Here is a 16,609-nt window from a genome sequence, read left to right as displayed (position 1 = left end):
AGCGGTCTGCAGCCTCTCGCTTGTGGGGTGGTTTGGATAGCGCGGTCTTCACCAGCCCTGTCGGGAATCAAATTTAAGAGGTCCTTGCACTTCAGTATGCTTTATCTCCTGCCTGGAGTTTATTCGGGCTGTCACATACAAGTGTTAGGACAAGAGCACTTTGTGCCTCACTTATTGCCGCCTTCTGCCTACACCCAGCAAAGCGCTTCTGTCCGTAGTGGCTCTGCACGGGGAATGGGATGTGAAGGCTTGGTCAGTGCTGAGTACCCTGGAACTGAGCTGATAGCCTCTTCTTTTTGCTTCTCATTTCCCAACTTTTATTCCTTCCGCATCAGTGATGGTTATACTTCTTGAGTCCTCCCAGGTAAAATGAGAGAGAGAGAGAGAGAGAGAGACGTTGGGGAAGAACAAGCTCCCTTTGAATTTCATCTTTTACAGAGCTTGTTGGGTTGAATCATCTTAGCAGGCATAATAAACCTGTTTCATCTCCCGAGTCTGGCAGGGGAATTAAGGCATTTTGTTTTATTCTTGTTGGTGTTCTGAGCTTGCATCATCCAACTGCATCCCAGCATTGGATGGGTGAGTTTTCAAAATAATCTGCTGTGAACAAATAGGCTTCTTCACCAGTAACACCAGCGATGATTAGAAGTGAAAAAAACCTTAAACAACCAATTTGCTTGTCACAATTTGTTTCTGGTTTGAAGCGTTTTTCTTTCCGGCTTTGTCTGCTTCTCGGCCTGATCACCGAAACTCAATGAAGCTGGGTCCTCGTCTTCAGGAAGGACTGAATCACGGTGTTTTGGGGGTCGCACCCTACCATACCCCCACTTTCCATCCTGCCTGGGCATCCGCAGGGCAGCCAGGCCATCCCCTTGAGTTGGGATGAGCTCCGACGCACCGCGGTGTGCAAGCTTCTCTCCCGGGGACCGAGCTTGTTGGCAGGGAGTAGAAAGCTGTCTGTCAAACACCGGTGCTGTAAAAGCTCACTTTTACAACATTTGGTTGATGCGGAACAGGAGGTAAATAAATACCCTTTACGTCATCTCTTTTGCTCGCATATGGGCCTATTATGTCCCTAATGTGTTTATGAAATACGATTCTGGGGGCAAGGATAGACTGAAACTTCAATTCTGGTAAAATATCAGTTTTCTTTATGTGGCTTGACCCAATTAACTTTGTAATACTTTGTGACCTTTTTGTCATTTACCATTGCTTTTATCGCTTCAGATTAAGAGATTCTTAAATATATGTGGGTGGGCAAAACAGTTACAGGGAGGATCACTTAAAAGGCGCCAAGACCCAGTTTTGCTCCAAATCTCATGAACTATTCAAAAAGTTTCTTGGAAGAAGAGTCAAAACCATGAGCAATGTTTTAATTTCTTCAGAAGTCCTGTCCAGTGCTGAAAAGCTTTTTCCTGCCGCGTTCACAGGCTGGCTGCTGCGGAGCGCTGCGGGGTCTGGGAAGAGAAACGGGCGGCAGGGGACCAAAGGCAAAAGAACTGTTGGTGCTTGAGCTGGGTGGGAAGGAAATGCACCCGAAAATAGCAACAAGTGTCTTAGGACAGGGTTTTTGAAGTGCTTGGTGGTGCCCTGAATTGGGTCCCACTGAAAACTTCCTCAGTTTGGGTGGGACCGGACCCAGGTTGGCCGTTCACTTCGGAAGCCCTCACCTCGGATGTGTGAGGCTCCATTCCCATACTCTGATGCAAAAGACAAGAACGGAAGAGCTCAAGAAAGGAGAGAGCTGTCCCTGTCACCTACTTTGAAATCCGGGACACGCTTCCCACCTTGGTTTCCCTGTTTGCAAGCGTGCTGCTGAACCTGGGCTGGTGTGTCCTGAAGGCAAGTGCTTTCAGACAGGCACCTCTCTCCCCCTTGCCTTCAAGCAGGCACCTGATTAAACTCCACTCCAAGCTGGCTCTGCATCCCGCATCTGCTGCACGTACCAGCTCCCGTCCTTTCCCTTCCTTTCCCTTCCTTTCCCTTCCTTTCCCTTCCTTTCCCTTCCGTAGGTCTGATCTCAAAGACAGCTCCATCTGCCTCCCCTGCGACTGGCGGCTGATTATGCACTACACAGTTACACTTCTGTTGCACAGACCTGCGCCTCGGGGCGGGGGGACGGGATGAATCCCCGCTTGTCCTGCATTTTACATTCCTCACTTGCACACCTCCCCTGCACCCTCTAATCTCAGAGCTCAACAGGCTCATCTGCATTTTAAAAAAAAAGAGAGAGAGAAAGAGCAGCGATGGAAGGAGCAGGAGAGACTATCCAGAGCGCTTCATAAAAATGATGAATTGCTTTTAGATATTGGGCAGGAGAGAAAGAGAGTTCTTTTTTTATTTGATATTAGTCTCTTAGCGGCGCATTGTTGCTGTGCATATGAGCTTAAAATCTCAAGGCAGTCAAAGGCAAACACCCGGGAATTGAAGTGTAAATGAGCCACTGTCAAGCATTTTATTTTGCCTTTTATGATTTCTCTTTCTCTCATTATGTAGGTCAGTCTCCATTTCTAACGTATGCTGGGTGCGTAGGAGAGCGCGGGGCGGTCAGGTGTGCCGGGGGGGATGGCAGGAGGTGCGTGGGTGCAGCAGCGGTGCGGCGGGCGCCGGTGCAGGGACTGCGCTTGGCGCAGCGGCTGCGCGTGCAGGGTGGTGCGGCAGGTGTGCCTATACGTGCGCGCCCGGTGGCGCGGGTTGTGAGCGGAGGGCTGCGCCCGTGGCGGTAACCGCTGGGCGAAAAGCTCCGGCATCTCTTGCTCTCGCCGTCTCACCTGCGGACCACCGAGCCTGGAGACTCCTGTCCTCTCCCTCCAACCGAAGAATTACATTTCCTACCACATTAGCAATTCAGATGCCGAACTGGTCTGTGCTGGCTGCTCTGATTAGTGGATGTGATAAAGAGATTCGTGCATCTCCTTTAGAAAGACACCAGCCACGTGATTCGGCTGCTTTGCATAAACGGCAATGAATAAAACAGCGTGTGCGTGCGGGACAATCTGTCCCACGCTGGGACAGGTGAGGATGTTTTCTTCTCCATTCCTTGACTTTCCTTTCTCTTGCTGGTTAGCAGAAAACACCTTGTGTTCTGGAGGACTCAAAAGGCTTGACCAGAGGGGCCCTGGGCAGAGCAAGTGCTTTCCAGAGCCCTGGGGATGCTCCTCCATGTCTGTGGTGCAGAGCTGGTGACAGACCTTTCTTCCTTCAGTTCTTCAATAAGCAGAATGGGCAGCCTGGAGTGAGAAGGGGCACAGAGGAGGCAAGAGGGCTGACCGTGGGTTTGGTAGCTCCTTTTGGACCACGCTGTACCCCAGCCTCTTCCCTCCCCATCCTTGCATGGGATGAAGGTGCCTAGCACATATCTTGCCTTACCCGGCCGCTCTCGAAGGGCAGCTGGGCTCGGTCACTCACGAGAGACTGCGGTAGAGCCAACGTGGACCGTAGCGCGGTGCCTGAGGGCAAAGGGGACGCTGCCTTCAGGACATCCTCCCTTCAGAGGAAGCCTTCTCTGGCTCACAGGCTTTATCGACCCCGCTGTCGGTGCTGCCCTTCCCCGCGGCCTCTGTGCCGTCTGCTCCGCACAGCACCGGCGTGATGGAGCGGGCGCTGAGGTTACCTTTGCTTAATGCCCGGGCGCAGCAGCCCTGACCTGGCAGCCTCACACTGTTCTCTGGCAGCGCTGGGCAGACCCTTGTTCTCAGGTGCTTGGCTTTGGGTGGCTCTGGCAAGGTTGGCTTGGCCCCCGTACACCTCAAACGCACCCGAGGCATCCCTGGAGAAGGATCCGACTTCACCACCTGGTTCCTGGCAGGCAGCGAGAGGTGGCACGCTCAGACGATGACATCCTCGCCCTGAGCCAGGACAGGGCTTTGCGGTACCTAGAGCATCCACCTCTTGCTGGCACTGCCCTTCCAGCCCTGGTCCCCCGGAGGGCTGCAGCCCCTCTTTGAGCCTGGATGGTGTGGGCAGCTCTGCTAGGGGAGAGAAGGGAGGCACGGGGGGGGTGACTGGACCCAGGCACCGGTCTGCATCCCTCCCGTTCACCGAGGAGCAGCCGCGGCTCACCAGTCTCTCCGTGTCTGTGCCCGCAGCGTGTCGAGGGATGCTGTGCGGGTTCGGGGCGGTGTGCGAGAGGAGCTCCACCGACCCCTCTCAGGCTTCCTGCGTCTGCAAGAAGACAGCTTGCCCTGTCGTGGTGGCTCCTGTCTGCGGCTCTGATTATTCCACCTACAGCAACGAGTGTGAGCTGGAGAAGGCCCAGTGCAACCAACAGAGGCGGATCAAAGTGATCAGCAAGGGACCATGTGGTGAGTGCAAGGGCAGGCTCTCCCGCTTTCAGGAGGCGACGGTGTGAGGCCGGGGAGACTCGTCCCGAGCTCGTGTCATCACCGCGGCGCTGGTGATGTCCTGGGAGATGGGGACAGGTCTGATGGGAAGGGACAGCGAGAGAATCACCGGCTCTGCCTTCGCGATCGGCAGAGTTTAATAAGCAGGCAAACCAGTGGTCAAGGCCGTTCAAGAGGTGCGTGGCAGCGCAGTGGAGAACAGCCCTCTGCCTCGGGCAGCTCCGCCTGATGCACCACGCCGCTTCCCAGCGGTGGATCGCATCTGCCGCGGCTGGAAGTTGGAGTTGGAGGAACCAGGCATACGCACGGGCTGGGTGGGCTGATGAAAGCCCTTCCCCAGCCTGGCATTCACCAGCTGTGAGCAAGGAGCTGTGTAAATGAGACCCCAGTCTCCTCGTCTCAGAGTAAATTAACTTGACCTTTCTCTCACGCGGCGCTCTGGCTTGCGATAAATCTGCACCCGGCACTCCTGCTGGGGCTCTTGTCAGAGGGGAGAGAGCACCAAGTGATTTATTTAAAATAATAATCATAAAAAGGTGACAAATAAAGGAAAAAAAAGGCAAAAAAAGCTGGCAAATAAATTTTGGCCCTTCCCTGCCAGTGAGGAAATTGCTCCTTGAGCTCTTCCTCTAATTACGGTTTGCAGGAGGTGCCTTAAGGACCCTTGTTTTGCTCTTTTGCTGAAGCAAGAGGCTCTCGGAGAGCATATGCAGGGAAGGGAGCTTGCAGCAGTGAGGCTGAGAGGGTTAGAAAGGAGGGGCTCTGCCTGAAGTGCCAGGTGGGGAGTGAGCTCCCTTCCTCACGTACCGCGGGTTTGGAGCTGATCCTACAGCCCCACGATCCTGCCTGCCTCCACGGACATCGGGATCGATGAGCTCGCTGCTCAGGACCAGGTACGTGGCACCGGCTCCGGCATCCACCGAAGCCGATGGAAGGACGTTTCATTGCCGTCGTGTACGTTTGTGGGCGCTTGGAGGGACCGGGGCTGTCTAGGTAGATACCGTGGTGCGTCGGGCTTATTTGTCCCACGAGAGGAGCGAGCGGGAGAGGGTGGCACGGGAGCACGGGCCGCTGCGCTCACGCCTGTGCCGTGCCCCCCTCCTCTCTCCCGCAGGCTCCAAGGACCCCTGCGCGGAGGTGACCTGCAGCTTTGGCAGCACGTGTGTCCGCTCCACCGACGGCCAGTCGGCCAAGTGCGTCTGCCCGTCGTCCTGCAGCGGCGTGCCCGAGAGCACGGTGTGCGGCAGCGACGGCAAAGACTACCGCAGCGAGTGCGACCTCAACAAGCACGCCTGCGACAAGCAGGAGAACGTTTTCAAGAAGTTCGATGGCGCCTGTGGTGAGTCCCCTACCCCCCCACCGCCGTGGGTATTGCTTTAAAAACATTTCCCTCTGCGTCAGGAGTATCGAGGGCAGACCAGCGGGAAGTGGCAAGGGTTGGGGAGAAAAACTTGCCCACACACCTGCTGTCATCAGCTCAAAAACACGGGCTGGGCAGAAAAAGGTCAGTCTGTGGGTGACGGCTTCTGAAACTCAGAACAAGCCAGCGCTTTCCCCCGCAGCATTTGGCTGTGGGTGTTTCTGCTCAGGACCCACTGACCTAGAGAGCAGTTGCAACATCTGTGCCACCTCCTTTCCCTCCTGCCGTTTCCCCTGGCTGGAGTCCTCCGGCTGCTGCTTTTGGCAAGAAGCCTGCTGCTAGCCGGCATCCCAGGGCTCGCGGGCAGGCAGTTCCCTCTAATTAAAGGAGCCCGACAGGCACGGATCCCAGAGCGCAAACACAGTCCTGCCACTCTAAGGATGGCTTCCTCTTTGGCTCACGGTGGCTGTGGATACTGGTAATTAAAAGCAACTGTATTCATTAGGAAAGCCATGAGATCAGCCAGGGCACGTGCCAGACCAGTGTTTGTCCCTGGGGGAAGGAGCGTGGGAGTGTGTTTGGGCAGGCTGCAAAACTGGAAGAGCTTTAATTGCGCTCTCACTGCTCAGTCCCAAGTAGGACAAGATGGGTGCAAGTGGGAGGTGCGAAAGAGGTGATGTTACGCTGGGTGCTGCAGGTTTCTAGAGCAGAGAGTAGGCTTTGAGCCTCACTGCTCCTTTGAGGTCCTCCTGATTTTAGTTGGGCGTCAGCAGAAACTCAGGCAGTCTGGGTTGAGCAGCCGGGCTATGGAACCTGAAAATACTTGAAGTATTTGGACTCTGTTGGGTGTGCTGTAAGGCATGAGGATGTACCGCAAGGTAGCAGAGAGAGTGGGGATGAGCAGTGCGGGCAGAGAACATCTCAAATATCTTCATCATGCAGTCCCTGAGATACGTCTGTGCGCCTGCATCATCCCCAACCCCTCAGATGCGGTCCTCAACTGTACCACATCCCTCCCCTGCTACAGCAGCCTTATTTACCCACAGCTCCTTGAGTCCACACAAGATGTTCTTGTGATTTTGTTGGGGTTTGTAGAAGCCTCCAAGGAGGTAACACGTCCCTGGCTGTCTGCTGGTGTGACTGCAGGGCAGCAGTGAGCACGGGCAGCTCTTGCCGAAGGGGGAATGGGAGATGGATTGGGTAGGTCCTGCGGGAGCTCCTTCGTCTGCTCCATTTCCATGATTACTGCCTGTGCGAAAATGGACAAAGCAAAAGACTTCAGCTGTGACCCTGTCCTAGGCCAGCCTTCTCCTCGCCTGCTTGCGAGAGGCTGGGGAGACGGGGTACTGTATTGTTTCCTCCTCTTGTCAGCCTGGGACTGTGGTCAATGCAGGGATTTCAGACTAGTAAGATTAAAGGGTGGAAACGTTTGATGGTGTTTCTGCAATTGCAGGCAGTGAATCAGCACTCTGCAGGTACCGTGCTTGGCAAGGAAGAGGAAAACCCAGGGCTAGAGTAGGGATTAGTGAGCAGTCGGCACCTGTTTTGCCCATGTCTTTGGTATGCTAATGTGAGCTCAGCTCATCAGAGGGTGATCCGGATAAGCCTAGATTAGAGCAGTGGGGCAAGGCAGCATGTGGCCCTGACTGCCTTCAGGGCTCTTCCAGCGCTTTGGGAAGACAGGGAGCATAGAGAGGGAGAGCGGGAGGAGTGCGATGGGAGTATCAAGCATCTTGCAATGCCCAGCGAATGCCCCTTGGACTCAGGAGGTTCGCCTGGGTCGGGGGAGAGAGCCCTGTCCCCTAGACAAAGGGGAGTGAAGGCAGCTCAGGATGGGAAAAAAGGCAGAGCTCATCCCATCCAGCGGTCACTTTGGAAAGGGCACGCACCCTCCGCGTGTGCAGCTCAGTAAAAAAATGAGTCCTTACGTGTGCAGAGCCCTACAGATGTCCAGTCCTGAAGGAAGAGATGCGCACACGCTGAGTGCCACTGGGGAAGGTACAGAGGGTCTTGGGGCCAGCCGGCGCGGAGGAGGGCAGGCCAAGAAGCAGCTCTCTGGGAGGGCTTGAGCGTGCCTAACGATCCGCTCCGGCTCTGTGCGCAGACCCTTGTAAAGGCGTCCTCAATGACATGAACCGTGTTTGCCGGGTGAACCCCCGCACCCGAAGGGCGGACCTGCTCTCCCGCCCCGAGAACTGTCCCCCGAAGAAGGAGCTTGTGTGCGGTGACGACGGGGTGACTTATGACAACGAGTGTGTGATGGGGCGTTCGGGGGCCGTCCGGGGACTGGAGATCCAGAAGGTGCGTTCAGGGCAGTGCCAGCATCAGGGTAAGTAGCTCTCTGCTTCCCGGGGAACAGGAGCGTTCAGGCTCCTGACCTTCCCCGCTGCTCCGTGCCGTGCTCTCGGCAAGGAGAGCGTACCCCCTTCCCCTGTCCCCACGGTGGGCACAAGCGGTGCTATCCTCTCTTCTCCCAGACAAATGCAAGGATGAGTGCAAGTTCAACGCTGTCTGCCTGAACCGCCGTGGCACCACTCGCTGCTCCTGTGACCGCATCACCTGCGATGGTGCCTACCGGCCCGTCTGCGCCCGGGACAGCCGGACCTACAGCAACGACTGCGAGCGCCAGAAGGCCGAGTGCCATCAGAAGGCTGCCATCCCAGTAAAGCACAGTGGACCCTGTGGTAAGCACTGGTGCCACCGGGCTGGTCGCCCGCAGGAACACTGGTACCCCCACACCTCTCACTTCCCAGCCCCAGCAGCCACTTTAAGCCCAGCCTGCGTCAGTCCCTTCCGTGCAGGCAGCGGTGCTCGCGTTGATGCTGGAAAGCTGCAGGTAAGTTGTGAGTGGGTGCCCACCATCTGAGCAAGCCACAGGCTCTCTTCAGTCTTGCGACCGACAAGCCCTGAATATCCGTTCCTCCCTGTTCTTTTTCCTTCCAGCAGTCCTCGTGTGTGTGTGTGTGTGTGTGCATGTGTTCCTCCTTGGTCTTGTCTCTGTCTGATGTGCTCAGTAACACAGGGAAGAATCGTTTCTGTTTAAACAGTACCAAAGTGTCTGTGATGTCCAGCTGGTTTCTCTCATTCACCGCTACGGCCAAGCGCACATTCGCCACCACTCAGTTCCCGTGCAGCCCACGCCATTCATTTCTCCTCCCAGGGTAGTGCCAGTCCCTAAGCTCCTTCCATGCTTCCCCCTCCATGCCTGCCTGCTTCTCTCAGCTCCAGGTACTCTCCGTAAGGAACTCTTCCCAGCGTGCCCGCTCTCTGGAGGTCCCGCCGTGTCTTTGTCTCGTCTCTGGGAGAAGCTTTTGACCTTTCCAGTGGACGCTTTTTCAGGCGTATGTGATAGGATGGGGCTTCGGGTCCCTAGGATGTTGGGAACATCCAATTTTAAAATTATTGCACAGAAAACGAAGGAGGTTGAACACAGTCACTGGATTGATTTGTATGAGTTGGAAGGACTGTTCATTTCAGCTCAAATTGGTTTTTACTAGATCTAGAACTGTGTCCTATTATTTTAAGCGGATGTTTTGTAAGGTATCAGCTGTATCAAACCTTCTGAAGTACTTGGAAATTAGGCCCCATGTTGCGGATCTGTTTTGTTGGCTTTGTGCTCCTGCAGTAGGTTTTTAATGCTGCCAGGCCCAGCTGCTTGAAAACTGTTTGTCAGGCTCCCAAAATCACACTCAATATAATCAAAACTGTTATTTTTAATCGTCCATTTCACTGCGTTTCTGGTGGTTGAATGATGAGGAGTCGGTTCCCCAAGTTCTCCCTACAGGGAAGGCAACAGAGGCACCTTTCAGTCCTCTTGTCTCCCCGGGCCACGAGGGAGCTGGTGCTGGACGGCAACCAGAAACCTCGCCAGGAAGCCGTGCACGCCGGCAAGTCTGGCTTTCCTTTTCCTACCCTGTTGTGCCAATGTGGAGCTTTGCTGGAGGCGTGACCGGCCTCCGAGACTGGCACGGGAGCGCACAGGGATGCTCCTGGCGAGGGTTGGGGCAAAGCGAGGTGCCTGTGGCTGGGCTTCTGGGGCATCGTGGCCACCAGGTGTTTTTTTGCAACTGGGTGGTCAGGCCTTGGTGCCCTGGGCTCTCTACAAACCCTTCCCCGTACCTGCTTTAGAGTCGGGCCCTTGCCAAGGCTTCCCAAATTTCTAGGGCGAGCAGAGAACGTGTGCTGCTAGTTACCCTGCTGTCAGACGCGCATCGTTTCCACCACGTTCGGTGGAGTGAGGCCAGTGGACAGTAGGATACGGTCCCCATGCAGCTGTTGTTCCTCTCTCCATCTTACTCTCTTTTATTTTAGCTTCTCCCCAGCTTCTCTTCCAGGCGAGGACGGCAGATGTGCACATCTGCTTTCAGGAGCTATGTCCTTGTGGAGTAGGAGCAAACAAAGCTCGTAGTCTGGGGGAAGTAAATCAAAGCTGGGGCTCTGTCTGCCAAGGCCTAGGATTTCAAAGTCCACGTGACGGCTCCAGGCAGCCCCGTAGCAAACCACCACGAGGTGTGGGCAAGCCTTTGGCTTCCCCATCAGCTCCCCATCTTCTCTCTGAGCTCAGTGCTGCCCTTTGGAAAGAAAGCACGTCCTCCTGCGTGTCACCAGTTCAGGCTCAATGCAAGATGGGAAACAGATTTAGAAACGGGGACGGGGTGGCGATGCCGCTTGCCAGCCTGTGTGTCAGGACAGGTCTTCTCAGCATGAGCGCTGCTGGTGGTGCTCACTTCTCTCCTGGCTGGCTTCCTGGCCGAGGCTTACTTGGGATGCAGGGCGCAGTCCACCAGCGCAGGCTGGGACAGGACTCGTGGGACACTCGGCACTGGGCGAGACCAGGGGCTGAGGGAGCTACAGGCTCTGTCTGCATCCAGCACCCAGGGCAAGGGAGCGTGGTGAGTTCATCCGCGCCCCTGTGTGCTGTGAGGATGCAGGAGATGCACGGTGCTGGGGAAGGGAAGGGGAGGAAATGAAAGACGGGCCGTTAGTACGGTTGCAGTGTTTTAAGCTCTCGCGTGTACCTGTCTAATGAACTCTAAGCTCTGCTGCTGTCTTTTCCAGCAGCAAGGCAAAGGAGGCAAAGCCAAACAAAACAGTCCAGGCCTTGTTTTTAATCCTTCTCTGCTTTGACACCGTGATGGTGCAGCTGAGAAAGAAGGGATGGGATGAGACCGATGTGGACAGGAGGTGGAGGGAAGGTGTCTGTAGTTGCTTCTGTCTTTTCCTCCTTGCCTCTCTCTGCTCTCTCCCCTGCCCCGCTCTGTCTCTCCCTCCGCTCTCTCTCTCTCTCTCTCTCTTTCCTTTTTCGTCTGTGTCTTGTGTTTTACAGTGTTGCCTGTTTGGAGGAAGGAATTGTGTCCTCGCAGCACCCTTCTGCTCCCTACCCGGACATCTCTGCTAGGAGGTCGGCTTTCTCCCCTTCTCCGTAGCCAGTGACAGTCCTGGCCTCTTCTCACTGCTCCCCACCTCTCTAGTTTTGCTTGAGAGCCCCTGGGATGGAGAGGTTGCCCTGGTTTTGCTCCCATCCCTCACCCCAAACACTTCCTGCTGGAATGGAAATGCCTTGCAGTGCAGTGGGGTCTTGTCCGATGCTTGCTGTGGCTTGACCCTTCGAGGCAAACGAGAGTGGGAGCAGAGGTGGGTGCTGTGAGCCCCCCACTCCTTAGCAAGCCCCTCTTCGGCTGGTACATCAGTCTGGACTGCTCCTGGTTGATCTTACCTCTCCTTTTGCCCCCAACTAACCCCCCTTTCTTCCCCACCTCCTCCTTCCCAGAGACTTCTGCCTGCCTGGGACTGTGATGCTCGTCCCTTTGCTCTCCGTAGCGTGTGTCATGCTTGTCTGTGCAAGTCCAGTGGGCAGTGGCTCTGCAGGGACTGCAGCTCCCCTCCCCAGCTTCCAGCAAGGCAGCCCGTGCCTTTTGGAAGCACTGAGGAGCTGTCTGTGCTCGGATGTGGTTCTTCTCTAGGAATACTCCCCCATGTCCCTGTGGAGCTGGTGCCGGAGCCCGCTGGGTGTCATGGGCACAGATCAATGGGGTGCGATGAGTTACAAAGCGGCTTCAGAGACTCTTCTCCACAGCCATCCACAGGCGGGGCTTGCAGAAGAGCTCAGTGTCCCCAGGTCCCAGGGCTTGCTTAGGTTTCTGCAAAGCTCGGCTGCAGGTGAGGGATCGTGTCCTTGAATCAGTCAGGGTCCAGAATGAGCACTTTGCTTGCTCTGTGCCTCGGTTTCCCTGCCTACAAGATGGAGAAGGGCCAGGAATCAAAGCAGGTCTTGATTATAGCACAGCCTAAGGTCCTTGCTCGGTAGGTCCTCATTATATCCACCCACATCAAAACTGGTGCCAAAACCCCCATTGACGTCTGCCGGTGCCCAAGGCTGTGTGCGAAATTTCACAGGCTGAGATTCAGGCTGCGTAGGAACTTCATGTGCTGCATCTCTGCAGGTTTGCCTGCTTAAGAAGAGCAAGGAATGTCAGGACAGTGTTCTCCATCAGGCCTGGCACCTCCCTGCACTCTCACTCGCTTCTCCCTTGCTCCCCAAGATAAGAGTGTGAATTTGGATTTCAAATGAGCAAATGTATTTGCTTCATGCCTGGCTCGTTGCATCCTTACTGCCTAATTGTGTCCAGCAGAGGTGCTTTCCCCACGCAAGCGTGTGTCTTTGTGTGTTCGGGGGACATGATTATGGTACGGATGTTGTTTTAAAAAAGTGAAACACAAGCAGGAGATGTGAGCAGCATCACAGGGCTAAGTGCAGCAGGGATCAGCTCCTGGTCCTTGGGAACTGCTCACAAACTCTTCAGCTGCGGGGAAGTTGGGGACACAACTGAAAAGGCTGGGTTGAAGTAGTGACCATGCGCCTGAACTGTCCCCCTCTTCCCTGTTCCTTTGCAGACCCTTGGCTCTAAGTTTTGACTTGGTAGGTGCTTCCCAAAGAGCCAAATCCAAAACGCAGGCTTGCCTGTGCCCGTGCTATGGGCTGTTTTCTTGCTGGTTGACGGCACGCAGCCAGACTCCTGAGGGTTCAAGCCTTGCTCTTGCTCTGCAGAGATGCCACCTCAGTCCTAGCAGGGGAGGAAAACGGACCTGTTGCCCCGTGCCCTGTGCCACGCCAGCAGGCTCTGGAGGGCTTTGCCTTTCCCACCGCGCTCTGGCTCTGTGCCTGCCTCGCTGGTTGGTGTTGGTGGGGCTGCGCTGTGTCTGCCCGTTGCATCCATCTAGTCTTGGCTGCATCGTCCGTTCCCCACATACGTTTTGTCACGTGTCCTTGTCAGTGTTGAGCATGGATTAAATCTGTGTCCTTTCCTTGCCCCAGGTCCTCAGGGCTTTTGTCTTGAGTCACAAGAAGGGGTCACTGGGCAGCGCTGGGTCTCTCTCCCCAGCAGCGCGGCCAGTCCTGCCTTTTAGCCGCCTGTCTTGGCTTCTGGATGGTGGAGGGCATTCCTGGAGGGGCACACGCCTGCCTTCAGCAAGTGGGCTGGGAACCGGGTGGAACCACAGGGCTTTCCCTGCGAGCAGTTGCAGAGCTGTACCGGGGAGTCGGATGCAGCTCTTGTACTTTTTGTTGTCACCATCAGGGTTGGCTGCTCACCTCACCGCGAGCATCTTGCAGGGAAGGTGCCGCCTGCTCGGCTGACTTTGATTAAGCAGCTCCAGTTTGTGAGCAGAGGGGACTGCTGCCTCTCAGCCTGCAACCCACGCTGTGGGGCATTACCCGTCCCCAGGGAGCCTCAGGGCTCTGCTTCTGGAGCCAGATGCCCGAGGACTGGGCTGAAGCAAGGACACCGGGTCTCTTCATCCTGCTGCGCAGCAGCTCCCTGGCCTTTCCGACACCAGCTTGCAAGAGGAGGGGAAGGGACCTGAGCTGCTGGGGAGAGGAGAGGGACAGGCTGTGCGGTGAAGCCGAACGCAGGTGTCCTCTTCAGCCAGGTCTTCCTGGGTATTAGGGAGTATTAGGATGAGCTGTTCAGGGAACAGTGCGATTCCGAGGATGTGGGCCTCAGTGAAGGGAACTATCCCTCTGTGAACTTTTTGGCTACTGAGGGTTTGGCAGCTGGTGCCGGGTGCTGCGTGACGATGTAGCGAGTATCCTGGAGGCACTAAGACCCACGCTAAGGAGGGTTTTCTGCTGCCTCCCGCCCTGCCCCGTTCACATCCAACTTTGCAGGCAGGCTCGTGGCACCGCTGCTGCCCGGGAAAAGAAGTGCCGGCTCCCCTCCCGGCAGCGAGCAGCCTCAGTCCGTGTTGCCCTCCCTCAGCACGTGAGGCTTGTTCTTGATGCTGGCCGTGAGCTGCTGGGGAGACCCAGACGTCGGAGTTTGGTGCAGAAACCCGCAGGGCTGATCCCACTTCTGGCCGGCCCCTCGGGGCAGAGCGTAGCCGGGATGGGAATGGGACAGAGGAGACGAGGCAGGAGTCCTGTTCATGGCGCGCAGGGAGAAGATCTTGTGCCTGCTTCCCATCCCTAACCTCTGCCGAGCATGGGGAAGATGCTGAGCCGGGCATGTCGGGGTGGCATGGAGGGTGCAGGGGCTGGGCTGGTGCCGAGGCCAGGAGCTCTGTGCGTTTGCCACGGCTTGGGGGAGGCAGGCGCGGGCCTGAGGCTGGGGATGCTGGCATGCGTTGCTGTGCACAGTGCCCTGGGGGAGCTGGGGAAGCAGTGGACCGAGACCAGCGCCTTTTTCTCCTGTCCCCTCTGCAGACCTGGGTACACCCAGCCCCTGCCTGAGCGTGGAGTGCACCTTTGGGGCCACGTGCGTGGTGAAGAACCAGGAGGCTGTGTGTGAGTGCCAGCAAGTGTGCCAGGGCCGCTACGACCCCGTGTGCGGCACCGACAACCGCACCTATGGCAACCCCTGTGAGCTCGACTCCATGGCCTGTGTCCTCAAGAGAGAGATCAAAGTGAAACACAAGGGGCCCTGCGGTAAGAGCCGATCATCTGGCGGTTCCTCCTCCTCGTGCCGTTGGCCACAGCCCACGTTTGCTTGCTGGGAGCAGGCAGCGTCTTAAGCATGAATGTGGTCCTGGCCACGGGGAGAGAGGGCTTGGGGGTTGTATTTGGGCTTTGGTTGCTGCCACGTAGCCGGGAGGGCAGGAGAGACCCTGTTCATCTCACGCGCTACCTGTTTGGTGTGTCAGGAAACCCGCTTTGTGCGGGGCGAGCGCGACACAGCGTGCAACGAACGGCTGCTGCCTGCGGGGCTCCTTTTCCCACTGTCTGGTGGGTTAAAAACAAAGCAGGCTCAGCAGGAGTGGGATGCGGGGAGAGAATGCAGTCACCAGCCTAACGCTGCCTTCCTCACCAAGGGATGCAAGGCAGTGGGGAAAGCCTTAGGGTAAGGGAGGTGTGAGTTGCCTCCCCGTGCAAGCCAGCCCTGGCACTGCTGCCAGCATTGTCCCCTTACCCAGCAGACCTTACCCAGTAAGCTGCCCTGGTGAGAAGGCAGCTGGGTTGGAGGCGCAGGATGAAGTAAGCTCGCCCACGGAGCAGGGTTCATCCTCTCCCCTAGCGAGAGCCTGCCACGCATATGCAACTTAGACCCATACGCAGCAGTTCCATCTGCAAGCTCTCTTTGTGCCAGCGCAGCTTTGCCAGTCAGAAAGTGTTTGCACACAAGCACAGCCCAGGCTAGCTGGGTTCTCCCGGGACAAAATCTGCCAGGGTGTTTAGGCGGGGCAAGGCTTATTGCGGTTTTGTCCAAATACAGTCTTTCTGCCCCTAACCTTCAGGCTGGGTATCAGGAGCTGGTCCACCTAATGCTGGTGCGTGTGGTATAGCAGTGCCCCGTCAAAGCTGGGCTTGATCCCTTCCAGTCATTACCCCACTGACCTGCGCTGTGTAGTCCTATTTGAGGAACATGCTCCTGAGCTGTAAGGGCTTTGAGAGAGCAGAGAAAAGAAAGACCCTTCCTTCAGAAAAGGAAGACCCCCGCCAACCCGCGGAGCTCCCTGCTGCAGTGTAGCAGAGAGCCCAGCGGGATTCAGGTCAGAAAATGCTGGTACCAGCTCCACACGGTTACAGGAGAAACAGTGAAGGATGTAAATACTTCAGCTGTCGGGCACATGCACTTGAGTGCCCTGTAGGAAAGAGCCGCCCTTGTCTGCACGCAGGCTGCCTTGAGCAGCCCCTCTCCTGACCTGCAGAGCCCAGGCATGGCTGCAAGCTTTGGGCTGGTTATGGAAACCTCCCGGCCAAGAGTCTGCACGGACCAAGCAGGGGGTTGTTGCATCTTCCCTCCCCCATGCAAAGGCAGCAGCTGCTGTGTGAAAGGAAAAGAAGAAAAACCATCTTTGAGCCAAATTCCTCATGAACTGAATGGCAGGGAGGGAAGAGGGGTGTTTGTCTGAAGGAGAAAATGAAGCCGTGAATCACTAAATACCCAGGAGTCAGGAGATGTGCTGGCTGGAGTCCGCTCTCTCCTGCGACGAGCGATAGCTCCTTTGCGAGTGAATTATTACAAAGATAAATGTCTTCTCTGACCCGAGCCTGCATGCGTGCGCTGTGCGCGTGTTTGCAGCAGGCAGGCTGAGGATCCCGCTGGGGGAGGTGGCAGGGCGCAGTGAATTGGTGCTGTGTTATAGGTGCGTCCAGCGCCGCTGGCACCCTGATAAACGAGGGGAAGACAGCATCCCCTTTCTCGGCTGACGACCTCCTCCCGCCCTGCTGACTTGCCACGTCTGAATCCTGCCGCCTCTCTCCCCTGGGAGACTGGCCGCTTGTTGCCTGGGATGCCGCACTCCTCCTCCCAAGGCTGGGACTGATTTACCACCCCTCGGAATGGCACTCAGCCCCACGCTCTCTCCTGCCTCCTCTTTAGCTATAACGGCCTACAGCTCCAGTGACATTTCATCACGGTTGCTCCCGGCCCTGACGGCTTTTATGAGTAGTTATTGCCCTTTCTGCCTC

General features: G+C 56.3%; 1 protein-coding gene across 7 annotated transcripts in view; it reads left to right on the top strand.

The window, feature by feature from the left end:
• Nucleotides 1–16,609, top strand: part of AGRN (agrin) — a 127,658-nt gene that overhangs the window by 77,115 nt on the left and 33,934 nt on the right. For all 7 annotated transcript variants that reach the window (XM_030018197.2, XM_030018199.2, XM_030018202.2 and 4 more), the window contains 5 exons: nucleotides 4,089–4,304; nucleotides 5,458–5,682; nucleotides 7,808–8,032; nucleotides 8,181–8,387; nucleotides 14,405–14,626. In XM_030018197.2, coding sequence (XP_029874057.1) covers nucleotides 4,089–4,304; nucleotides 5,458–5,682; nucleotides 7,808–8,032; nucleotides 8,181–8,387; nucleotides 14,405–14,626 — 1,095 coding nt within the window. The remainder of the gene's footprint in view (nucleotides 1–4,088; nucleotides 4,305–5,457; nucleotides 5,683–7,807; nucleotides 8,033–8,180; nucleotides 8,388–14,404; nucleotides 14,627–16,609) is intronic.

The sequence above is a fragment of the Aquila chrysaetos genome, chromosome 6, assembly GCF_900496995.4.
Source record: "Aquila chrysaetos chrysaetos chromosome 6, bAquChr1.4, whole genome shotgun sequence".
Classification (NCBI taxonomy): domain Eukaryota; kingdom Metazoa; phylum Chordata; class Aves; order Accipitriformes; family Accipitridae; genus Aquila; species Aquila chrysaetos.
This window is presented reverse-complemented; position numbering and strand designations above follow the sequence as displayed.